This window comes from Micromys minutus, assembly GCF_963924665.1.
Source record: "Micromys minutus genome assembly, chromosome: 4".
Lineage (NCBI taxonomy): Eukaryota > Metazoa > Chordata > Mammalia > Rodentia > Muridae > Micromys > Micromys minutus.
In genome coordinates this window covers 36,154,062-36,180,999 of record NC_137973.1, presented here as the reverse complement: position 1 = coordinate 36,180,999, position 26,938 = coordinate 36,154,062, and the positions used below count along the sequence as shown (strand labels likewise).

At 43.3% G+C, this 26,938-nt stretch overlaps 2 protein-coding genes across 2 annotated transcripts in view; one reads left to right on the top strand and one right to left on the bottom strand.

Annotated features, from left to right (window-relative positions):
- Window positions 1–895: 895 nt before the first annotated feature.
- LOC308420054 (sialomucin core protein 24-like) lies at window positions 896–26,853 on the bottom strand (the record flags this gene model as incomplete). Its single annotated transcript, XM_080916004.1, has 2 exons — window positions 896–1,747; window positions 26,558–26,853. 2 exons carry the CDS (start codon window positions 26,851–26,853, stop codon window positions 1,249–1,251), a joined length of 795 nt encoding a protein of 264 aa, XP_080772130.1. The 3' UTR covers window positions 896–1,248.
- Window positions 26,852–26,938, top strand: part of SLC22A15 (solute carrier family 22 member 15) — a gene marked incomplete at its 5' end in the record, with an annotated part of 61,232 nt that continues 61,145 nt past the window's right edge. Inside the window, one exon of the mRNA XM_080916402.1 lies at window positions 26,852–26,938. Coding sequence (XP_080772528.1) covers window positions 26,852–26,938 — 87 coding nt within the window.

Below are 26,938 nucleotides of genomic sequence, written 5' to 3'. Positions count from 1 at the left end.
TACTGAAATAAAAGTATGCATGATTATAGCACATGAGAACTGAAACCAAGAAGGAAGAAAAGTAGTAAAGGCCAAAGAAAGAGAAAAGCCTGTTCAGCCAGGGTATCATCATTGGAAGTCTACAGCAATCTCTTTCAAACCCTCAGGCTTTTAAGTTACACAGGTCACATCTATTAGGAAACAAACTGATTGTCTCATTTAAAGAACTAGAAAATGATTCTATCCACAACTACTTCATTCATGTCTCATGTAAGATACTTTTCGGGAAAACCTGGTGGGAATCCTTAAGGTATACTAATATTTGGATACATTGTGTACAAAGAAAGATAAATCAATTTTAGGCCTATTCAACAGCCCTAAGAAAAATGTTAGATGGTTTGATATAAGGAATCCTTTCAGCTTAGAATTATTTTTTAGCTTCTATTTTATTTCTCAGCCCTGGAAAAAACAATGTTTTTTAATTAAATATTAACAGTATGTTATCTAAATGCAGGTTTCTGCTGCTCACACCAAGTTACATTCTTAGACCAAGCTTTCCTCCCAGTGTGAACACATTTTCCGTTCTGCCGACATCTCGGTCTGTCTTAAGGCACTGTTCTGATTTCCTAATATGGTACTTTATGAACAAGACCTGTTGCATATTAATGTCTGTGTATCCTTTCCTTATTCTAAATCTGGAATGCCCCGTGTGGCATCTTATTTCTAATCTATAAAATACAACTTATCAAGCACAAAATTTTACTCTAGGGATAATTTAGTACTAAATAAATGTAATCTCTGCTTGAAGAGATGGCCCTCAATCTGCCTGACGGGTGGTCATTTGGCACTCTCCGCCATTCTGGCCCTAAGTTACATCTGGAGTTAAAATGAACTAACAGACTTCGGGTTTCTAGAGGACTACATTTAAACTGCAGAGTCAGAAGCCGCCTGCATAGGACAGCACTTTCCACAACTTACAGGAAGTTACATTTGGCATGTCAGAGGAAAGAACACAATCCCACAGCAGCAGCCATTTTAAACAAAAGACGACAGCCACATGGATTCATGCAGAATATTTTAAATATTCCTGTTGAGCAAAAAGGTTTAACTGACTTTTCTTCAATGATAATGCTCCAAAATATCCTGTATGCATCCTTTGGAAATGTAAAGATCCTGGAACAGCGTCTTCCATGTGGGACTTGTTGAATATTTTGGTTTCATTGAGTTACACAAGTTAACTGACAGTCCACATTAATTTAATGGGTCTGTTTACAGAGTATGGTAATTTCGTTCTTTAGATTTGCAGAACTTATAGAGAAAGAAAATTACAGCCTGCACACCCAGGACAAGGACGATCCCTCCAATGAAGCTGGCTGCATCAAAAGTGGACTTCTGCTCTGGCTGTGAGGTTGGAGTCAGGGTGGTGTTTGCTGTACCTGATGTGACAACTGAGGGAGTAGGTGTAGTAGGAGAGGAAGGCTGAGTTGTGGGTTTAGCTGTAGAACTGGTTGGCACTGGAATGATAGGAGTTACAGAACATTCAGTGCTGTTCACCAGGGTACAATTACTTACTTCACTTGAACAATGGGTCTTATTTTCTTCTTGGCAATATATCCAAAAGCAGGTAATATTATTAGTAATGGTGGCATTAACACAGGAATCACAGCTGGTGAAGTTCTCACAGGTTTCTGGCGGCTTGGTGGGCATGAGCGTCATCGGGACCACTTTGCTGGTCGTGGTCGGCGTGTCAGTCACGTTTGAAACTTCGCTGCCGTTCCCGACATCGTGTCCTCAGCCCAGGCGTCCAGGAGAAAAAGCTCCCGTCTTCACATTCTTTGTAGCTGTTCTGCTACCGTCTTCTGAGGGTTGCCCACATGAATGTGTATCCCATCTTTTCAATGGGTTTTTCTGTTTTTTTTTTTTTTTTTTTTTTTTTTTAGATTATCTATTTTATTATTATTATTATTTTTTAATATGAGTACACTGTAGCTGTCTTCAGACAGACCAGAAGAGGGCATCAGATCCCATTACAGATGGTTGTGAGCCACCATGTGGTTGCTGGGATTTGAACTCAGGACCTTTGCAAGAGCAGTCAGTGCTCTTAACCACTGAGCCATCTCTCCAGCCCCTCTGTTTTTTTAGATAAGCAGCAATTTCTAGCTCTGTTGGATGATGGGATTATCTTCTCTCAGTTAATTGCACTTGTTTGGGGTTTCATGACTGAACAGAAATCTTGCCTTGTATTAAAAGGAGGAGACTCAACTCAATTCTGACGAGATTACTTTATCCCTTTGTGTTGATAACTTGATAGGAAAAGATACCTGCCTACTTGTGGACATATATGTTCTGTGTGTCAATACCCACTGTTCTACACCCAGTGTCTTACATCCAATCAAAACTTAAGTCTGAAATAAAAAGAAAAAAAATCAAGAAAGAACAGCACCAACCAACTGAAAACCTGCTTCAGATATGGCCCGATGCCTGAACTATCAAACAGGGACTTTAAAAAAATAACATTAAATAAGGTGAGAGGTTAGCCCTTCTAAAAGTAACTAAAAGCCAAGAAGTTATAACGAATGGTTCTTTTCCTTGTCTACCTAGCACTGACTAAATGTGTCCTGACCGTGGGCGCTACTTACATTCTGTTTATTATATTTGTTTCAGGCATAGGCATATACTACCTCAAAATTGAGAATCTAAAACAGAAAAGCGGAGAAATGTAACTGGCATGGCAGAAAGCTATGGCACTACCTTGACCGTGACCTAGACAACTCAGAAAAGAAAGAATCTCATTGGGCTTCCAGTTCCTGAGGAGTCGAATGGGTGGTGGTAGAGGAAGAGTGTGGTGGCAGGAAGAGCTAAGAGACAGCATTTCCAACACATTCAGGAGGCAGAGAGCACTGGTGACGATCAGAAGGGTTTGAAGCCTCAAAGCCCGTCCCTGTGACATATCTATTCCACCAAGGCCACACCTTCTAATCTTTCTCAACAGTTCCACCAACTGGGGACCAAGTCTTTAAATATATATGCCTATGGGGCCATCCTCAATGTGGTTTCTCTAAGTCATTAAAACATTTCTTGAGGCAGGAGAGATGGCTCCGTGGGTAAGAGCATTGACTGCTCTTCTGAGTGGTCCTGAGTTCATTTCCCGGCAACCACATGGTGGCTCACAACTATCTGTAATGGGATCCGATGCCCTCTTCTGGTGTGTCTGAAGACAGCTACAGTGTACTTATATAGAATAAATACATAAATCTTTTAAAAAAAACAACAAAAACATTTCTTATTGTTATTTTTTTCTGAATTGACTTTGTTTCTTTCTGATTATTTTAATGGTTTTGACAGTTCATCAATCTCTTCATTGACGTCCTTGGAATGAAACTCAGGGAACAAATGAAACCCTCTTATCAGAATAGAAAAGCTTGGCTCTCACACCTTAGTTATGATATTTAAGCAGCAAATGCTCTGAGGGAAGTAGCCTTCAGGGGATCCCTGGCACTTGCTAGACAGACAGTATCCTACTTGGTGAATTCTAAGCCAGACACTTTGTCACTAGGGAAGAGTGGATGGTACCTGAAGAAGAACACCTAAAGTTGTCCTCTGGCTTCTGTGTATGAGGACAAATATGTACATTCACCATCACAGACACATGTACCTTCGCACACATGAACACACAAACACATGCACACACACACACACACACACACACACACACACCAGAAAGCATCATAAACTTAGTTAAGTGGGGAAAACTATATTGTTCAATGAAACAAATAGAAGAATTTCATTCTAGGGTGGTGCCACAAAATGAAATATTGTCTAAGTTTGCGATTTGAAGTATCAAGTACATTATAAAAACAAAATTTCAGTTTTGTATTGATGTCACTTTCCTCAGCTAGACATGCATATTTTTTTTCATAGTAAATGAAGACAGATGAGGGGGAACTACATTTCTCTGGGGGCACTGTCAAAGCATTGTTAACATCTGTTAAAATTGCTATTAGTGTGGGTAATGATTTCCTTAAGTTCTGATTGTAAATACTTTCTGACTTTTTTTTTAATAAGCAAAGATGACGGGTACAGCAACCTGACTCCATAACTGCTGGCCTCTTCCCTCGCTGGCCTCACTGCCTTAAACAAAAGGATTGTCAGCCAAACGACCTGCCAGATTGTTCTGCCAGCACCAGCGCTTTTGTGGACTCCCCAAATGCCTTGAGGAAACTACACAACACTCACGGCTGATGGTGCCACCTTCTGAAGGTGCCATCTCAGCCAGGACTGTTTCAAACAGCTTGAGACAGACAGTTTGATGTCACCAACCTTGAACTCTAGGTGACCCTGCATCCTTTTTTCTGTTCCTGGAACAGGACTGTGAACCAACCTTTAATTTTACTTGAGGTTTGCTGTGGCTAACACAACTCTCGTTCCTCTGATTTCATCATCAAGCTACTTGGATCACACAGCCGATTGGTTGCACCACCACTCTCCCCTGTTATGGCAACATTAAGCCACTTAAAGGGCTCAAGCAGCTTTTTCTGTCTATCTTCCGGAGTGTGGGCTGAGTTGAGAACATGAAGAAAGAAGAAGCAGAGACAGTGGAACAGGGGCAGAGGGGACAGAGTGGAAGTCACAGCCCAGCAGATTGATGTTGAAGTGTAGAAATGGCAGAGGTGGCCAGATACTTGACAGTGGCAGATGCTGAGCTGCAAATGCTCTATTACAACCTGTTACCTCAAAGGCAGAACCCCGAGACTGTCAGCTGACCACAGCAGAAAGCAAGTGGAACTAACACCTTCCCGAGGAGATGTGTTCCATTCCTTTGACGGTGGCTGTAACAAGAGGCAGGTGAACAGTCCTAGACAGTAGCCAGGGCGGAAACCAGGATAGTGAGGCAAAGGGCCAGTGGAGCCAGTGAAGAGAAACAGCAGGCCCTGGTCACTGGAAGAGTTCCCAAACTGCCACACTTTCAGAGTTCAAGGTCTCAGACAGCTCAGGCCCAGGAGCTGTAACTTTGGCTGCTGACAACAAGCTAAAGAATCCTGCTAGCAGGGTCTGCCGAGGCACTGCAGTGCCAGCTGCTGCCAAGGGCTAAAGCTTCCTGACTCCCTGACTCCCCCAGGACCACAGAGTTCATCTAGTCCAGGCCTACATGGAGCCATAACACTAAGTCCTGCTTGCTTTTGATCTCACCTATCAGATGCTGCTGCTCCAAGGGACGTGCCACCAAATAGCAGCAGCAATTGAAGAGCTTCTCTTTGCCAACCTACTGTTTCTGTCTGGGAGAGCGAAGGACCCAGACATCCAGTTGGGAAGAGGTGTCAGACAAGACATGTCAATAGCAACATACCCAGAAAGGTCACTCGAGTCTACAACAAGTATTTTAGTATTTCTTTTGAATTTTATTTATTAGCTAATTTCTTATCCCTGGGACAAAATACTTAACAGAAGCAAGTTAAGGGAAGAAGGGTTTTTGTTTGTTTGTTTGTTTGTTTGAGTCAAGGTTTTAGGAGATTCCGTTTATTGTGGAAAGGAGGTCATAGAGACAGGACCGTGTGACAGCTGGCTTTAAGGATACAGTTATCATGTCAGAGGTCCTGGGGACAGGAGCATGAGACAGCTGGTCACCTTGTGTCCAGGAAGCAGAGAGAGATGAATGCTGTTGCTCAGCTTGGTTCATCCTTTCTCCCTTTCTATTCACTCAGGATTAGCCCGACGGTCGGATGGGTCTTCCTCTCCTCATTAAACTTCTTTGGCAATGCCCTCCCAGACATGCCCATGTTGATTCAAAACCTGGTCAAGTTGTCGATCAAGACTGACTATCAGATCGAGCTTCAATTCTACTGAAAGATTTACATTCTCTCCATTTATTTATTTATCATTTTAGTCTCTCCACCTGGATGTTTTTGATATCCCAGCTGATAGATGGGGCGATTTGGGACTGAAGAGAAGTTACAGGAAGAACACGGAGGACTGCACATACTTGCCAGTTTTGCTGTGTCATGTTTAGTCCCTGGAATGTGTAGAACTGGGCCATGGTGACATGTTGTAAAGTATGCTTTTGGAATGGAGAAGCACAGTGGAGTGCCAAAGGAAACACGTGTAGTCTATGATGGTTATTCAGTGTTAATTGTCAACTTGTCAGTATCCAGAATCACTGGGAAATGGGCTTCTGGGCATGCTTGTAGGGAACTTTCAAGTCTAAGCTTTCAAGTGTTCCTCAGGTTAAAAAGATGGAAGCGATGGTCCTTGGGCCCACTTTGCTCCCCTGTGTCTCTATCCACATAGCCCCTGTCCTTCAAGAATGAAACAACTTCACCTTGGCCTGTTTGGTCCATTTGGATTCTCTGTTAAGTTTTGTTTGTTTAGAAAACACATTCACTACTTACAGAAAATCGCTGATGCACTCCAACTTCATCATTTTCTTAATGAGTACCCTGAGGCTCAAAGAATTTCAATTAACTGGCCAAAGTCTCCTGACTCACTAAGAAAGCAAGGCTTTCAGAATTCCATGCAGGTTCACGTCCACTGAAGCATGGGAGAAAGTTCTGAAGCACCAGTGAGAGGCTTGCATAACTCCTGTGAGCCACTGTTACCTCACTTCCTTAAGAATAACTTGACTTTGGGGCAAGAGAGATCGCTCATTGGTTAAGAGCGGCTGTTGCTCTTCAAGAGGACCCGGATTCAAGTCTCAGAACCCACATAGTGGCTCACAACTGCCTTTAATTCCAGACCCAAAGGATCGAACACCCTGTTCCAGCCCCTGCTGCTCCACACACATGGGGCACAGACAGACACCCGTGCTAACAGACACTCATATACACGGAGAAAATCAATCACCTGACTTTAACCTGGAGCTGCCTGTGGGCCTCGGGGCTAGTATACAACAGCCGGAGAGAAAGCACAGAGCTGGATTTCCAGCGCTGCTTCTGTAGAGAGCAGTAGAGAAACAGATGCTCCTGGTGCAGATTCCAACTTCAACCAGGCAGCGGGCACCAGATAGGCTAGAGCTGAGGCCTGCTCTTCCCTGCTTTGCCAACCAAAAATCTCTGGAAGTCTTGTTTCGTGAGAGCTCACAAGCAGATCAAGTTAGATAAAGATTTATTTAAGTTGATTGCACTGAAAACATCTTTCAAAAGAGACAAAACAAAGCTGAAATCAGTTTTTGGGGGGTTTTTGTTTGTTTGTTTGTTTGTTTGTTTGTTTGTTTTTGATCACTCACAGTGCACTTTCTCTTATGAGAACAGTTTGAAGAACAAGAGATTGAGACATGACCCACTCAGAGCCAAAATCTGGTGAACAGTTTCTAGAATTCCAAAGAAAACCAATTATAAAGAGCACAAAAAGAGCATCTACTTAAAAACAAAACATTAGGAAGGCCATCTGAAAGTTCAAGTTAGAAACAGAACTGTCATAGGATAGGTGATGGCTTTCAAAAGTAACCCTTCCCTAAACCCTGGAACCCAAGAGCATTGCCACTAGCTTTTGTGGGTGTGATTAAGGATCCTGGTAAAGGGATGCCATCTTGATATGGGATAATCAGGGGTATCTGAGTGGATCTGAAATGTATGGGAAAATGAGAGAGCAGTGTAATTACAGTTTTATAGAGGAAGAGGCCACGTGACCACCCAACTAGAAACGGGAGTAAATAACAGAAGTCAAGGGATGCCAGCTGCCACTGGGAAACGGAAGAGGCTTTGTCGTAGTTTAGATGGTAACTGTCTCCCAAAAGGACTTATGTTAAGCATTAGTTATTTGAATGAAACTTCTGGAAAACGGTGAAACCTTCGAGAGGTAAGGTGGGACCTTTTGTAAAGTCCTGTAACAGCACAAATTAGCTAAAAGAATGGCTCCAAGCAGGTCTCTGAAGACATTTCTAGGGAATGACAAACTGAGAGGAGGAAGAGTCTTCCCCAGAGTGAGAAGCACATTGACAGTGGCCCAGATACAGAGTCTGGGGGAAGCGCAGTGCTAGCTGTCTTTGCTTCTTGCTGGCAGGATCTGGATGCATCTATTGTATCGGAAGTCTGATGCTGCTGGTGGTATCCTTTGCTGATAACTGAAACCAACTTCTCAGCCTTCTAACACAGGCTGAAGACCAGTGTCTCTCCAGGAATCCTGCCCTTCAATGACTGACTAGGATTGCTGGTACATCTGCCTTCATGGGTTGAGCAACCAACCACCAGGTTCTCAACCAGCATTTCTTTCTTTTCTGCTCCTGAGCTGGACATATGAGAGTGAGAGAGAGAGAGAGAGAGAGAGACAGAGACAGAGACAGAGACAGAGACAAACAGAGACAGAGAGAGACACAGAGAGAGAGAGGGAGAGAGAGAGAGAGAGAGAGAGAGAGAGAGAGAGAGAGAGAGAGAGAGAGAGAAGAGGGAGGGAGACAGGGACACAAAGACATGGAGAGACAGAAACACGGAGAGAGAGAGACACAGAGCGAGAGAGAGACAGAGAGAGAGAAGAAAGGCACTCAGGAAGCTGCAGCAGGAGAACCAGCCCACATTACACAGTAAGTTCCAGGACAGCTTGGGACACTGCATGTGATCTCGTCACTTTACACTAGTTCAAAGCTTGGGGGGCCATTCACTCTAGACTGGAAAGTCTGAGCCAAAGTAAACCTTTTTCCTTTACTAATCACTTCCCATATTTTGTTAGAGACAGGAAACCGACCAATCTGAAGTTGGGTACCAAAAGTGAGGTCATTAATTATAGGCATTCCCAATGACAGAGAGGAACCTTTAACTCTGGCTTTTAGGAAGATCTTGGAAAAACATGGAGGAGAAAGCTAGAGGGAACCTGGATTGGGCTAAACAGAACATACTGGGGATTCTGGTGTAGCTTAGAAAACCAAAGTTCTAATAGGAAAGTGGACTTTTAGAAAAGGCCATGCTAATGAGATTTTGAATGAAAATGGGATTCTACCAAGAATCAGAGCAGAGGGCATCCTCATACTGTTTGGGGGAAGGGATTGTATGCAGGGCTAGCAAGATAGCCTACTGGTTAAGACCACATGATGCTCTTGCAGGGGACCTAGATATGGTTCTCATGTGGTATCTCACAAGCACTTGTAACTCCAGCTCCACGGAATTTGACATGTTCTTCTGATCTCCAGTGGTATCAGACACAGATGGCACACACACATACACATAGGCAAAGCACTCATACACGTAAAATAAAAACAATCTTTTAAAAAGTCGCACAGTTTCTTTATCCTCTGTTCTTAATAACTTGTATTGCTGTTATGAAAAGGCCTGCACTGACTAGTTAGAGGTCAATTTGACACAAACTATAGTAACCCGTGTGGAGGAAACTTCAGTTGAGAAAATACTGCAGTAAGAGCTGGCTGTAGGCATGTATGTAGGGCATTTTCTTAACTAGTGGTTGATGGAGGGGGGCCCAGGCCATTGTGGTGGTGCCACCCCAGTAAGCAGCATCCCTCCAGGTCGCTACATCAGCTCCTGCCTCTAGGTGCCTGTCCCAACTTCCTTGATAGTGTAAGCAGAATAAACCCTTTTCTCCTCAAATTGCTTTTGGTCATGATGTTTCATCAGAGCAGTAGTAACCCCGACTAAGAGAACACCTTATAGAAACAACTTATAGAAAAGAAGGTTCATGTGGCTCATGGTTCAATCACTTTGCCCCACAGTTGAGCAGAATGTCTTGGCAGTAGAAATCTGTGGCAGAGAGTAACTATTCACATCTGGAAAGACAGGAAGCAGAGGGAAAAAAAAGGAAGTGGCCAGAAATAATGTATCCCTAAGAACTAACCCCCAGTGAACTCTTCTCTTTAACTAGATCCAACCTCCTAAGTTTTCTAGAACCTCCCAAAAGAGGACTACCAGAGAGGGACCAAGTGTCCAAAACATGAGTCTCTAAGGGGAAGCATCAAATTCAAACCACAATATCATGATAATCTATAACTCTGAGGGAGACTGAAGTCAGAGGTATGGGCTAGTTTTTCTGGTGTAGAGAAAATATTCAAGATGGCAATGTATTCGGGCTACAGCAAGAACATTACTGGCTGCTTTTTAGTCAGTTTCACAGTGGAAATTTGAATCAGAGAGTAGCCAAGTGGAAAGATTTTAAAAATGGACCCTTGACCAAAAGCAGAGCATATATAAAGATGCGTCCAAGAAAAGATGCAAGTGCTAAGGAGGGATAAGGAGCAGGCAAGCGGTCCTCAGTGGGCACAGTAGGACAGATGCCGGAGTCCATCATGAAGCTCTCCAAGGCCACCCCACCCACACAGGCCCAAAGGACAATGATGCTAATCGGTTTCAAAGGACTTATTTCTTCTTCAGTACTGAGGATTAAAGCAAAGTCTCTCACATGCTGCAATTCACCCCCAGCCCTTGGTTCAAAGACTTGTTAGGACAGAGCCCTTTCATAAAAGAGCCCCCAGATGCCTTGCATACCCAGGTCCACCTCAGGAATCAACGCTCTGGGATGTTTATATTTGTCCAGTCTCATACTGCAGCTGTGGTTCAGGCACTGAAACAGCAGCACCAGTGGCAGACCTTGGCTTCATACAGCTGGTCTTGCAGGCACGCAGTATGCAACTATTCATGAGTTTACAAATTCTTCTGCAGGAACGCTTTTCGAAGGAAAGAGAAGAGGCCAGGTAGTACAGTACAGGCTCACCATCCCTGCCACAAACCCCGAGTGACACATGGTACCATGAACATAAAGCCAAAGCTCAACTGGAGATTCCAGGAAGTTAGGAAAGCATATTGATTTCTCACACCCTAACAAAATACCTGAACAATTAAAGGTTTGTTTTGGCCACAGTTTTAAGGACTCAGGACCATGATCAAGCAGATTCACTGTTTTGGGGTCTCTAGTTGGGGTACCAGAGGCCATCGTAGGGCACATGGTGAAATGATATTTCACCTCATAACCAGAAAGCAAAAGAAGAAGTGGAATGTGTGGGTGTCTCGCAGTTCCCTCTAAAAGTGTAGCAGTCTGCATCTGGTCTCCAAGGCTCATGTCTGGCATCTCACATTGCAAGGAGTCTCTAAGGCCCTAGCTCTTCCAGCATCATTCATGAGGCGAACTGAGCCGTGAGTTCTCATGATGTTAAATGGGTTACATAGCTCCAGGATGCGGCAGTGGGATGGGCACAGTATGCGTTCAGATTCCAAACATGAGAAACAGGAGAGGTAGGTCAAAATAAGACCGTTCTGTGAAGGACTGTGTGTTAGAGGCTAGGTCCCCAGGTATCAGCAATAAAAAAAAGTGATTTGGGGGGTCCCAGTGGGTTGGCTAAATTCACTTTAAGATATAATTTTTATAAAATGTATAAAAATTTTCAGACTTAAAACATAGAATATAGAAATGTCTAAGTTCTCCAGGGAACGCAGGTTAAAGGGTTAAATACCCTGTGTGGCATTTGCCTCCTCATATTCTCTTATCTTTTATCCATTCTCAAACCTGCCCCCTTCCCTTCCCCTCTCTCAGTGCCTAGGCCTTTTGTAATGAAATTTAATCAAACTCAACTTCACACTTACTCCTATGATTCATGTACCGAACCACTGTCACATTCAAAACACTCCAATTTATTTTTTTCCAGCTATTTTTGGTATAACGGATAATTAGTAAAACTATCAGCTCTAGTTTATTGCTAAGATTAATTCATTTATTCAGTACATTCATGATGAGTTATGCCTTAGGCACCATGCTAGACCAGGAACATAACAGAGAATGTAAGAGACTCAGTCCTTACCTTATTTACTGATTGATAAAGGAGATAGGAACAAAATGACCAACTGTGGGAGGTACCAGGACAGAAGAGGCTCCTTAGAAGTGGTACTTGTATATCCTGAATATCAAAAGCCTGAACCACAAAAGAACAAGGCCAATAAAATATGGGCAAGTGATCTGATCAGACACTTAGCAGCAAAAGAAATACAAATAACCAAATGTGTGAAGAAATGTTCTACATATTTAGACATCATGGAATCATTCCCAGAACTCAGGAGGCTCAAACAGGAGGATTGCTAGTCTGAGGTCAGCCTGCCTACTGAGAAAAACTGCATCTCAAAGAAACAAACAAACAAAACACACAATGACCTTTCATCTTAGCCCAGTTAGAACAGCCATTTTCAAAATAAATAAATACTTTCTGGGGAGGAGATGAAGAAAAGAAAATTTTATACATTGTTGGTGGGACTGCAAATTAGTTTGGTCATCCGGTCACTATGGGAATCAGTTTTGAAGGTGTTTCAAAACACTGAGAATAGATCTTACATATGGCCCAGCCACCCTATTACTGGGTATATGAAAGGAAGTCAGCAAGAGTCTTCCTATGTTTTCCGAAGCTCTGTTCACGAGCCTAGTGCCAATCAATAGATGTGTGGATGACGATGTGCTGCCTTCCTCACCATACAGAGGAACGCAGTATGTTCTTGCAGGAAATCACATAGAACTGAAGGAAACTGTGCTAAGTAATATAAGCTAGATATAAGAAAATGGTATATGTTTTGTCTAGTATGTAGAAGCACAAAGAAAGTAAAAAGTGTCTGGTGGTGGTAGGACATGCCTTTAATCCCAGAACTAGGGAGGCAGAGATATGCAAATCTCTGTAGATTCCAGGTCTACAAAGTTAGACCCTGTCAACAAACCAACCAACCAAACATTCAAAACAAACACAAACTAAACAACCCCCCAACAGAAACCCTGAAATAGAGGTGGGAACTATTAGGGAATCAAAGGTGACCGGAAGAATGGGACAGGAGGAGAGACAAGAGACAAGGCAGAAGGAAGGGGGGGGGTGGATGTGCAAGACACAGTCTACACATGTGGAAATGTCACAGTAAAGCTAGTGAGTCTGCGAGATTCGTAAGCATTAGTTCCGAAAGTGGTACTTGCATTGTAAAAGTCAGGCAGAGGGAACGTCCCACACACGGAGGCAGATGGGGAGCGACCTCCACGTGTACACAGAACAAACAACGCTATCTGGGTTGAGTGGGAGGAGACGGATGGTAGAATAGGGTGAGAGGAACTTGTGATTAAAGGGTGACTTCAGACATCTCTCATCCCTTTCTCCTGTTGAACAGCCAGAAGTATCAGGAGCTAGAGACCCAGTAACTAAGAAATCCGTCAGTCATGGAGGTGTAACCAGCAGAGGCCCACAGATTTAAACATGAGAACTTTATCTGGCTGCCTCCCCCCTCTGAAAAACTCTTGAGGCCATTCATGGAGTGCCTTGGCAGGAAAGGCTCTCTGGACTCCTTCAGTGCACTCCATGGTCCCCCCATGTCCCCTTTGCACCAGACAGCTCCGTCTGAGGTGCTGGTGCACCCTGACTCTGACCGTAACTGAGGCCTTGCCTCTGTCCTCCATACATAATTGTCCCAAAGTGCTCTGAGGTAAAATGACAGAGAACAGAAGAAAGTGGCTCATAGAATGTCCCAGCCTAGTCAAGCCAAGGGTGTGGCTTTGGGAAGGAAGTGGCCACTAATCAGGAAACAGAAGGATGAGCAGGAAGAGTCAACAGTTGGCACAGCTGTAGAAGGGTGTTGGGGTTGTAGTTGCTGCTATGAATCACCATGGCCAAAGACACTTGAGAGGGGAAGGGGGGAAGGGTTTATCTGGCTTGCACTTCTACAGGCTGATGGGCTAGTAAATGAACTGCCTACAGAAACAAAATCTACCCTGTTTTAAGAAAGATGACAAGAAAGAAAAATGGGTTTTTTTGTTTGTTTGTTTGTTTGTTTGTTTGTTTTGAGACAGAGTTTCTCTTTAGCCCTGGATCTCCAGGAATTCACTCTGTAGACCAGGCTGGCCTGTAACTCAGAGATCTGTCTGCCTCCCAAGTGCTGGGATTAAAAGTGTGCGCCACCACCACCTGCCCAAAAATGTTTCTAATGTACGATAAAAAAAATCAAAGGCATATTTAAAGAATAACATAAATATATAAGAAATGATAGGCATAAAAAGAAAAATAGAAGCACACACACACACACACACACACACACACAGAGAGAGAGAGAGAGAGAGAGAGAGAGAGAGAGAAATGGGATGCAAGCCTACACCCTCTTCTGTAGATATTTTATTGCAGTTAATTTTGTGTTTCAATGTTTTGGTTTGTTTTTTTAATAATTACCTAGAGAAATATATCCTATACATGTTTAAAATGGCACATGTGGGAGTAGTTGTGATTGTGAGAGAAATGTAAACACATTTCTGCTCTTCTTGATTCCCACAGCTTGTAAGACTTCTGGTCTGCAAACCAGGGCCTTGGGCTGGGCTGTAGGAGCCCCTCTGGCCAGTGCTCACAATTGTAGCAAGTAAGGTCCACCTGCCTAATTGGTCCATCTTCCCTGACCCGCCCATGCTAGTGTAGGATCTCTCAAATGCTTATCATAGTGCTTATCATCATGCAATCTTATTTTAGATTGCATTTAATTAATTAATTAATTAATTAATTAATTAATTAATTAACTAGAACAAGATCTCAGATTATAGCTCAGACTGACCTGGAAGTTGCTATGTAGAGCGGGCTAGACTGAAACTCTCAGAAATATGCCTCTGTCTCCTGAGTGCTAGGATTAAAGGTGTGCTCCGCCACACCCAACCTAATTTTTATTTTCTTTAGTGTTAGTGTGTGTGTGTGTGTGTGTGTGTGTGTGTGTGTGTGTGCGTGTGTGTATTCCATGGCATATGTGTGTGAAGATCAGAGGGAAATTTTGTGGAGTTGGCCCTCTCCTTTCACCTTTATGTGGGTCCTGGGGGTCACAGCTGTCAGGCCTGAGCTGGAAGCACCTTTACCCTCTGAGCCATCTTACCAGCTCTTTCTTGTTTTACAGGATCCTCTGGGAACCTTAATGGAATATAAGAGATGCTTAAAATAAAAAGAGAACTATCAATTAGAAAGAAAACATTCATGTTCAAAGGCTAATTTGAATTACTTGTGAGCCTACGGCAGCAATGTCAGGTTTAGGTCAAATTAAACAAATTAGAGTTCACAGAAAAGGGAACAAACCTTCTCTCCATTGTATATGAATTGCATCCTGGAACACAGGTCTCATTAAAAAATACATAAAGCCTGACCTTGATCCTGAAATTAAATTTCCAAATTTGGAATCTCCCAGACGGTCAGCTTTTCCGAATTTGTTCACGTGGTCAAGGACTCAGGATCCACGAGTCAATTTAGCACATTGTAAAATAACCACCAGGCTGTGTGTGAGCTAGACATGAAATACAAAATCTTCTTCATGTTCAGTGTTGGATTCCCTCCCCAAAGCATCCCATCATAGATGCATATATTCCTGACTCTGAGAAGAACAATCAGAAATTCTGAAACACTTCTGGTCCCAGTGATTTCAGATGAGGGACTCCCAACCTATTCTGCAGCTAAACTTTAAAAACCAAAACTACTGGAGCCAGTCCTACTTGGAGCCTTTAACCGGAAGCTCATTTACTTCTATAGATCCTCCACACAGTAGGGAATTAGAGGTCGTGTTCTTAGCTGCTCCCCGGTTGAAGGAAAATGGAAACATGGGTCTCAGTTGAATGCGTCAAGCTGTCATGTTCATACCCAGTGCCAGCTGGGCACCTGTTGGCAGGGCCAGCAAAGAGCTCTGGGGAGAAATTCATCTTGCCCTTCTACACTTGACAACAAACAGAATGTCTTTCTCAGACCGTCCTCCCCCTGTGCAAAGCACTTCATTATGGGTAAAACCTCTCTGCTTAAGTGATATTTAGTTACCGGCTTGCATCTTAATATCTAACAAATTAAAAACAAAATTAACACAGAGCCAGTATCTTTCCATTTATGTTGTTTTAAGAGACACTATTTTTTTTTTTTTTTTTGCTTCAGAAATACAGCTGAAAAGAGAAAAAAAACAAGATATAATAAGGAAGGACTGACTTCAACCATCTCTAGTTATCATTGCTACACATTTGTTTTATGCCACAGTCATTTTGTTGCCAAAGTATCACCTTCCTTATCCTCTCCCCTCCCAACATAGTTGTCACTTCATCTTCAACAGACAATGTATACACCATGGAAGGATGGCAGAGAGGAAGAGAAAAATGGTCCCCCAGGGCACTGACAGTGGCAAAGACCACATTATTAGGGATATGTTACTGAACAGAGAGGCTAAGAATGTGTCATTAATAGCCCAGCTATGTCACCATTTAAAAGATTACAAGTGTGTCTGGTGGAAACACTGACTACACTGCTTGCAAAAGTACTACACACAGTAAGACAAAGGGACTGAATAGCATTTAGCGGATTGTAGAGTATTTAAGGAGGTGGGCATTGTAACTAGCCATACCCTGAACTATAGTAAGTGTATCCTAAGGTGTAAGATCTTTCTAGTCAGAGGCAGAATGGTCATGACATAAGAAATAACCTTCCATGAACTGACAAACACAATCCCATTCTCTGGCTCCAAACACAATAGACAAGCGGTCTGCATGTGCTTGTGGCTAAGGTTGCTTGGTTGAGCTACTGTATGTGCCCAACTGGGGCTTCTAGCTTTGGAGATATGGCAAGGTTCTTACTTTTGCCTTTGTCTGAACCCCAAAATCACTGTAGAACTGGAGACACAAAACATTGATTCTTCTGACAGAAAAACCAGAATACAAGACTGCCAAGCTAATGTATACTAAGAGAAAGTGTCCCACAGACAGCAACTTATATCCAAGAGTAGTCTGTGATAGTACGCATGGGTGGGAACACACACTTTTGAGAAGTTAGTTCCAGTCACTGCTTTGGTGTGACTTTCCACATGACTTTGTTGAATTACAGCTTTATTGCACTGTGTTTAACTTTGGTCAGGAATGTATTTCCATTGTAATATTTGGGTTGAGCAAACATTTGAAGACACTCAGAGGCCACGCCTGCCTTGTGGCTCACCTGCAGTGGGAGCCACTATGATGTGCAAGTATGTAGTGGAGAGATAGGAAAGAGAAGCTGTCTTAGTTTGGGTTTCACTGCTGTGAAGAGACACCATGACCATGCAAACTTTTATGAAAGAAATCACTTAATTTGGGATAGCTTAATAGGTTTAAAGGTTTAGCTCATTATTGTCATGATAGGGATAATGGCTCATGCGGCAGACTGGTGCTAGAGAAGGAGCTGAGAATTCTATATCTTGATTCAAAGGCATCAAGAAGGAGACTGTGTACCACACTGGGCATAGCTTGAGCATATTCTTCAAAGCCTACTCCCACAGTAGCACACTTCCTTCAACAAGGCAACATCTTCTCCAACAAGGCCACACCTTCTAATAATGCCACTCCCTATGGGCCAAACATTTACACACATGAGTCCATGGGCCATACCTATTCAAACCACTGCAGAAGCCCAATGGTTTGAACACTATGAAGATAGGTGGATCTGGAGACACAGGGTGAAGAGGAAGAGCCTGATGTGAGTATCCTGCCCTGTCACCTGAGGCCATAGTAAAATCCAAACCCATATTGCTGCTAAGGGCCATGTCTGGGTCTGTGAATGTGCATCAGCAAGAATCTGTGTTGACATCAATGTCCGTACCCCACATTATCACCAAAGGCCATGCAGACATCCTTGATCTAGGCTGCTGCCTGGTACCATGTTAATATCCAAGGGCTGTGCAAAGCTGACCCTCACTGGCTACAGCACTAAGGAGAGCTGGTCCCACTCCTTCTTGCTGAACCTAGTCCAGGCAGCACAGGGCAGCGATGTGAGAGAGCTAGTCAGAGGGTGGGAGTGTTGGCCCCATCCCTTGTTGGCCATGAGGTGGCATGGGCCCAAGAGAGATTTCCTCCAGCCCTGCAGGTCACCACAAGCTGCAGGAGGTCCTGAGGTAATGAGACACCCCCCCCCCCCCCCCACTGGCTGCAGGATTCTGAAGAGCAGGCCACAGCTTGCCTGGGCAGCACAGTAGAGCTGACCCTGGTGGTGGGGATGGAGTAAGCTGGCTTTGAGGGGATGACTTTGGAGAGCTGTCCATGCCCCTGCCTGCTCTGAGGTGGTGTGAATGTGGGAAGGGATGCCTTCCTCCTCGCTTAGCGACCTGCAGCAGGTGGAAGAGCTGGCCCTCACACAGCGTGTGTGGGCAGCACAGTTGAGATGACCCTGGTGACAAAGGTGACCTGGCCCTGAGGGCATGAGAGTGGAAGAGGTTTTGCGTGCGTGTGTGTGTGTGTGTGTGTGTGTGTGTGTGTGTGTGTGTGTGTGTGTGTGTTGCTGGTTGTGGTACTGGGTGAGCTAACTGGAACAAGGCTGAAGAGCTCACCCTGGTCTGGAAGGTGGAGAGATGGTGGTTGAGCAACGCAGTTACAAGCCAGGCCCAGGTCCAGGGCTTTGAGATGGCCCTCCTCAACCGTTACTCCATCTATGAACTGCTGAAGGTCACGAAGGGTCCAGTCCTGCAAACACAAAGCTGCAGGATCTCCATGACACACAGGCTAACAATGGGATGTCGGCAAGGAGTCTCAATGAGGATCCAGTATTGATGGTGTAACAGAAACCAGAGGCCAGGAACCAGACCAATGAGTCATTGTAATGGAAATTTGCCAGTAAAGATGTATGGACAAAAGGGTGTATTGTGGGACACACTGACACACCACAGCTTCCACAATAAGACGGGTTTTCTTTTGAGGGGGGTCTTTTTGTTTGTTTGCTTTTTATTTGTTTTTGTTTATTTATTTTTATTTTACTTATTTATTTATTTTGGCTGAGGGTGGCTGCGTGGGCGGAGGGTACATAAGGGGACAGGGGGATGAATGGGATTTCGGTGCATGATGTGAAATTCGCAGTCAATAAAAAGTTTAAAAAATAATAAAATCAAAAAAATACTCAAATTTCTGCTAGGAGAGAAAACACATATATGGAGAAAGAGAGAGAGAAAGAGGGAGAAGACAAAGTTAGGTGGGTAAAGAGGTGGGTAGAAAAATCTGGAAGAAATTTGGGGAGGTGAAAACTTGATCAAAATATACGGTGGGCCATAGCATATTAACCATAGAACTGGAAAATGAGGCTTAGAATATTCAGTCTTCAGATGGAAGAGAGAAATTACAGGAGGATTTGATTTGCTCCATTTGGCTGAGAGTAAGTCACCCTTCTTATGTAAATGAAGACTGAGAAAGACTGGGTTTATATTGTTTAAAACGCAATATGATCTTTTGGCTCAACTAGCTGTGTGACAGTAAATTAAGAATTAATTTGGTTCTGAAAATCATGTAAATTCTCTTTGTGAATTTGTGCATTAATATAACTTTGTAGTATGACTCTCACCGCAGGGAAAGATCCCGCTCTATACTTCCTGTGGAGGATGACCCTAGGGAAAAGTCAGTACAGCAAAGGTTTAATGGGTACCATCCTCCTCTACAATCTGCCCAAGCTGCTGTTTTGACTGGGGTTGATTTCATGTTCAGATAACAGAACAAGCCAGTGGTTCTCCTGTGCTACAACTTCCTCTTCCTCCTCCTTGCTCTCACCCTGTCATCCCATTCAGTACTGCCGGGAAGGAGAGGTCTTCCCCAGGAGGGAAGGAGAGGTCTTCCCCAGGAGGGAAGGAGAGGTCTTCCCCAGGAGTCTAAGTGAGCTTGCAAGGAAAAAAACTTCCCTCCACTGAACACTGTTGTTAGCACTAGAGCAGACCATCTCTTTACTGAGCCAGAAATCAGCAACTATGATGAATGTGTGGGAGGTTCTCAGAATCATGATACCTTATTTCTGAGCCCGAGTAGACCAAGAACAACAAACTCCATTCTCTGAAGTCTACAGAACTTTGCTCCCCACAAGCAGTAACCACTGCTGTTCTTGATTTATAAACCCATGCAGGTCAGCCCAGAGATATGTGGGTTATTTTCACCCTCGTGCAATATCCCATCAGCTGCACTGGTTTGGAGCAATTTCAGCAAGTCTCCATACATAAACACTGGGAAACTGAGGGGCATTTGTTTCTATACCAGGGTAAATTTTGATCCATCCAAATGAATCATATCCTCAATTTATTGAGCCCATGAGTACACCAAATTCAACATTTCAGTTTCTTTCCCCTATTATAGAACTCTTCGATGCAAGAAACAGCAGCAATAACAGGAACAGCAGCACCACTGACGTTTTCATTAAAGACGGGCACTGGGGGATGGATCTGCTGAATTGAATGAATGGCCTATTATCTAGACTTCGTGCCTCTTGGACAACATGTAAAATTAGACTCTTAGCAAGCAAAACACTCTACTATCTAAATTCAAACATAATTAATGGCTAATTTCCCTCATATTTCTCTCCTTTAACCTCCTGAATCTCAGCCTGGCTCTGTTTACACTTTACTGCTAAGGCTAGAGATCCAGAAATAGCCAATTTCTCCACATTACTTGGGGGCCCGTTGAATGTTTTTCACCAGTCTAGCAACGGTTTTTGAATAAAAGTTGTTGTTTCCAAAGCCTAGACGACAGAGGCATGCATCCATCTCACAGGGAACACTTTTCTTTTTCCTTTGTTTTCTTGCCTTTTCCTCCTAGGGATCCATCCTGGAAATACTATTGGCTACTTTGTGACCCGTGCATTCCAACCATAGATGGGGTATGTTTTTCTAGCCATTTACTGTTAAACCAGATATGTGTACAACAGCTCTCTTTACCTGTGCCACACTCACAATGCAGTGTGAATGAAGGTTTTGCAGAGGAAAATATTCTTCAGATGATGGAAGACTTGTTCCCCTGGATATATATGTAGTTGGTGTAGAACATTTACTGTACCCTAATCTGATATCTCACATACTAAATTTCAGTAGCCACATGGGACACCAAATTACCAATGAAACAAAAGGCAGGGCAGAGCTCAGGGACACAGGTTCACCATGAAGAAGATAGTGATGGGTGACACGGGCTTCAACATTGATCTTTTGCTTTTTTTTTTTTTTTAAAATAGCCATGCTTTCAAAGGGCATTTGATAGGCACTGTATTCCAAGCATTATTCTAATTTTTTAATTATGAAAAAAACATCATGTACTGTTCCTGATTTATAAATAAAGATACAGATATTATAAAATTGTGGTTTTTTAAAAAAAATAGACTTAAGGAAAACCAAAGTGAGGTGGGGTGAGGGAGGTGAGATGAGGGAAATACATGCTCAAATGGAAGCCATTGCCGAGAGCCACAGAAGCAAAACCTTGAACCTCAGGAGACCTTTAATTAGCCTGGCTCTTACTAGAGCGCATGCTCAGAAGCTCTGCCACTAACTGTAAATTAGGGCAAGGAAAGCCAGCAGGGACCTGGCTGGGTTAAGGGGGGAGGGCAGGATCTTAAAGGGACAATAGTCATTTAAAAGAGCAATGTTGGCCCTTCCATTCTGGAATAGACCTCTACCACAAACGTCCATACTTCTGGTCCCTGCCTCAGCTAACAGCTCCTCCACTATTTTACTCTGGCTTTCAGGACTGAATTTAGAGGCAGATCCTGGTTTCACCGTGATTGTATTTGCAAAATATAATCTCTATCCATTTTAGCTGATTTCACTTTAGATGTGACTTTGTTTCTCCATCTGTGGTTCTTTGGGTTTAAGTTCTCTCTCTGGGTCTTGCTTTCACTTTCCCACTGGTCTTAAGTGTATTTTCCACCTCACTGCTGCCAAATTAGATTATGCAAATCAGACCTCTCCAATTTAGAAGGAGATGTCAGTCTCCTTTACCTGTAGGAGAGTAGCCAGATTGTCTGATGCCCAGGAAGCATTGCTTCACACTCTGCAGGCTGCATTGTCTGTTTTCAGAGGACCATTTCTTCTGACATGTGTGCCCCAACACACACACACACACACACACACACACACACACACACACACACACACACCGATTAAAAGCAGGGACTGACCATACAGAACAAGCTTTGGTCAACTGAAAATACTTCTGCTTTTGAGTACAGGATGCAAGAGCTCACCTTCTACTTAACAATATATTAATTTAACTATATGTCATATATAATGTTAATTTTAAGGCTTTTTTTTTTTCACTCAAACACTCCATGCTATCAAAGAAAGGGGTTTAAAGTTAAATGCTCATTGCTGGGTGTATCGGCGCACACCTTTAACCTGGGAGACAGAGCCAGGAGAACCTGAGTTTGAGGGCAGCTTGGTCTACAAAAGTGTTCCAGGTCAGGCACTGGGTACTACACAAAGAAGCCCTGTCTTTGAAAAGAAAAAAGAAAAGAAAAGAAAAAAAATTAAATACATGTCTCTCTTTGGTCCAAAATGGGCTGAAGCCTTGTTAGGTTTTCTGCAACTAGAGCACATCTGAGGGAACTGAAGGGAGGCAAAGATGGCGCCCGCAGCCTTTGAAATAATGGCTGCACACAGGGTGTGCAGGGTGTGAATGCCAGGGCGCTACTGCAGAGCAACACAGTCCCACTGTCTTTCCTGTAAGAGAAATCACTTGCCACTTTCCACACACAGAGCATCTGTGAGCTGGCCCATAGCTTCCCAGTTTGCTATTAAAAGAGCTTGGGCTAGGTCTGCGAATACACTGTCACTACAGTGAAACACACCTCCTTTCTGCCTTCTCACTTCTACATTAAAAATAATTATTCTTAGCAATAAAAAGTGTTCGGAATTTTTCTAATCAAAACTCTTCACATGAACCTCGCGTCCCTGGGTTAGAGGCTCAGAAAGCTGAGGGAGGAAGGGCTGGTGCTTTGGCTGCGCCCTGCTCCTTGAGACACCCTTCACAGACGGTTCTAGAAGGTTGTCTCCTAGGTAATTTAAAACTTGTCAAGCTGACAGCCATTTACAAACATTTCCAGAATGTGACATCATTCTGTCCCCCTGAGTTCTCTCAGATACAATATTCCCAAAAACCTTGTACAAGTTCTTAATCACTTTGCAAAGAGGATACACACATAGATTTTATCTATGTAGAATGTAGAAATATGAACGTTGTAGAAAAACACAGTTATGTAGGTGTGATTTACAAAACACTAATAGTGATGTGATTCATAGCTTTCAGAGTAGCAAAAGAAAGATGGATTTAAAAAAAAAAAAAAAGGTTAAATCCCAGTACTTGGAAGACAGTGGAAGGTGTGTCTCTAAATTGATATCTATCCTGGTCTACAGAGTGAGTTCTAGGCCAGCCAGGGGTACATAGTGAAACCTTGTCTTTAAAAATAAATGTAGTAATACAATAGATGACAGAGAAAGTTAAAAGAACAGAACAAGAGGCAGAAATAATTTTGACTATGTAATTCATCACAAATATAGAGATTTATTCTCCTACTAAGATGCCTAGTGTAGTGATATATATCTTTAATCCCAGCACTCAGGAGGCAGAGGGGCAGCAGAAGGAGCAATGGGGCAGATGCATGTGAACTTCTGTGACTTCATTGACAGCCTAGTTTACATATCAAGCTTCAGGCTACCAAGGGCTAACTATCTGAAAAACAACTCAACAAAACAAAAGCAAAGCAAGCAGACAAAGCAAAGGAACAAACAACAGGCTGTCAGGTTGGATGGAAAAAGACTGTAGAGAGACTATCTTGTGTATTGTGTGGATGTATCACCTGTCAATTTAAAATCCTTGGCCATATAGCTAGGTTCTTCTCTGAATAAATAGAACTTAAGACAACGCATTTATTTTAATACACACTTACTATATGGCTGGTTACCTGTGCTCAGGTAACATGTAGTGTGTCTGTCTCCTCACGTCTTCCCCTGGTAGCCTTTCAACCTGGTTCTATCCCAGAATTCTTTCTCCTTATGGATGCCCCACCTCCTATTTCCTAACTAAGCCATAGGCCATAGGTTTTTTAATTGACCAATCAGGGATAACTTGGGGAGGGGGTTATGAGAATCTCCTTTCTCTGAGGCAAACAAGGCCAGTATTTAGCATAACAGTATTTAGCATACAGAGCAACTGACCAAACCTCAACAAGAGAATATCAAGGTGAATGAAAAAAGAAAGTTCTTCTTCCATCAACATCCAAAAGAAGAAACAGTAAACAAAGTAAGAATATGATGAGACTTTAAGGGAAGTATTAATAATGACTAACAAGTGATTTAGTTTGTCCTCCTGTTAACTTACAAATTTAAGAAGAGAATCTAAAAAGAAAACAATCCTAGAAGATGTTGATATATTTATTAAAAACTGATATAAGCCTTTAGTATGAATGCCAATGATTTTAGTAAGATCACAAGTATGATGTACTTACAGAATGTTCTGAATCCAAAACAAATGGGAACCATGTGTTATTTTCAACACATATGGTGCAGGTTTTTACAGTGAATACACTGTAAAACAATGATGCTGGGTCCCAGGAAGAGTCAGACAGTTCCAGGATTTAATATTGTCTTTGTGCACAAAACATTCAAATGAATAATAAATTAAAAAATATTAAAAAGGCACAACTTTCGACTGGAAAGTTAAAAAGAATGCTCAGAAATATAACTTGTTGTTTAACAAATTGCAGCATCACAACATATTTTAAATCAAACTGTTGCTTAGGAGAACTTGTTAATAATGGCACAATAGCACTTAGAGAATTGTATACCCATTTCTATAATTACTCTTTACAAAGGAGAATTGTAGCAAGGTGTAGTAGACTGGCATGCTCTCTTAGCCTTTTAGAAGACAAAGGCAGGAGGTTCAGGAGTTTAAGGATAGCCCTAGCTCTATAACACATTTGAAGCCAACTTGGGCTAAGGTAGTCCTTATCTCAAATAGATCAAAGATGGGTAGAGAGAGACTTGAAAGCAAACAAGCTAAACACTGAAGCTATCTAGCTAGGAAAAGAATTGCAAAGTGACAAAGCTAAACAAAATATAGGAAAAATTCAGTCTGCGAACTACAATTTTATATTCAAATATTTCCTGGTTAGAAAAAAAACATGGGGAAATGCAAAACAAATAAGGAATTATGCAACAAATAACAATGTAAGACATACTAAGTAAAGTACAGCATAATAAAAATAATGAAAAGTGGGGTGTAAACACAGCCAGATTATGCAGATTCAAGAGGCAAAATGTGCAAGTTTATTCCCAAAATTGTTTGTTGTAAATAAAAATTGAAACACTTTTGAAAAAAGTAGTAAAAGTTCTTTAAGAAGAAACAAAGCCATGTGACTCCTCTCCTTCTCCCTCCCTTTTCTTCTTCTCTCAGAGCACTGCCTGACAAGAAAGCTAGATCCATATGGTGAAAGAAAAATTTTGCTGCTTTTTATCTTTCTCTACATTGTCCTGGCTGCCTTGGACTTCACTCTGCAGACCAGCCTAGCCTCTGCTTCCCCAATGCTGGGATAACAGGTCTCTGTAGCCTCTGTGGCTGCTGCCACCACCACTGGCTTACACACTTCCAGTTCATCTTAAGTGGCTACTACACTCGCCACTTCCAACCCTCCCATATTCAACACTGTATCATTTTGTTAACAATCATTTGGTAGATGACCACAAAAGGACAGTTATAAACAGCAGACTTAATTAATGCGAAATTGAAATTGTGGGAGCCCAACAAGGATGCTTGCCAGACCAGGGGACCTCCTGGCCATCCATTATGCTCTGCTCTGTGTTATATTCAAGGGATGGCTCGTTTTAATAATGAACTCCTAGCCTCAACTGGGAAGAGAGTTCCCATTCATTCAGTTCAGTGAGGAGCAGTCTAGATTAAGTTGGCCCTGAACGTGCTTCTGAGGGATTTTTTTCTTTTTAAAACTGGGTTGAGATAGGAAGGCCCACCCTGAAAATGGGTGAGGCCATTTCCTGGGATGGGGCCTAGTCTGAATGAATGAGAGGGAAATATCAGATCATTGGTGTGCACGTCTGTCCCCTGCTCTCTGATCTTGACTGTGGATGTCATGTTGTGAGCTACTTAAGTTTCTGGTGCCTTTACTTCCCAGCAATGATGGGCTCTAAGCTTTGCTGCCAAATAAACGTTCTCCCTTAAGTTTTTCCTGTCCTGCTATTCTTATTACACCAACAGAAAATAAAGTCAAACTGAGAGATAGTTTAGATCAGTAGTGCTCAACCTTCCTAATGCTGTGACCCTTTAACACAGTTCCTCATGTTCTGGTGACCCCCCTAACCATGACATTATTTTTGCTACTTCATAACTGTAGTTTTGCTACTGTTATGGATCGTAATGTAAATATCGTAAATGTAAATGATATCTGATATACGACCCTTGTGAAAGGGTCTTTGGTCCTCACCCATAGATTGAGAAATGCTGGTTTAGATACTTGGAATAGTTTATAAACAAAACAGGATTAGGAGTGGGGACATGAGAAGACTAACACTAGTAATCTGTCCCCACACTTCTCCAGCCCTTTGCCAAACTCCATTGACAGATCTTGGCAACCTTGACCCCCTGCTCTTGTCTGTGGGCCTAGAGGGCACTTCTCTAAGTGTGTCTTACTTCGGACCCTGTACCTAAAGCAGGACAAAGGAGGAAGGGGACCCATGCTTCCCGGCCCTCCTTCCAAGGCTCTAGAGCTCCGAGCGCCCCCGCATTCCACCGCTTTGTGCGAATTGGCGAACCCGGCGGGACGCGGCGTGGAGCTGCCCGCCCCTCCCGTGAGTCGCCGTGGCCGCCCGCGCCGCACCCACTTCCTCTTTCCCTTCCGCGCGCCAGCCAACCGCTCGCCAAAAATTCCTGTCACCTCTGACAGGAAGCTGGGAGGCCACGCCGGGACGACCAGCCTCGCATCTCCGCCGCGCCCCGGACCTGGTCGGCTGCAGGGTCCCGCCTGCGCCTGGGCCCCAGCTCCGCCCGGCCCTCTGCCCGCGGCTCGGCCCAGCCCTCTGTCCCCGCCTCGGCTGCGGGCCGCCAGGTCCTCCCTCTCCGTCCCCGCCGCTCGACCCAGTCCTCGGTCCCTCTGTCGTCCGATCTTCGGCCCCCGAGCAGCCTGGTCCTCCGTCGCGGTGGCGGCCGGGTCCTCAGGCGCGAGCCCGCCATGGAGGTGGAGGAGGCGTTCCAGGCGGTGGGCGAGATGGGCCTCTATCAGATGTACTTGTGCTTCCTGCTGGCCGTGCTGCTGCAG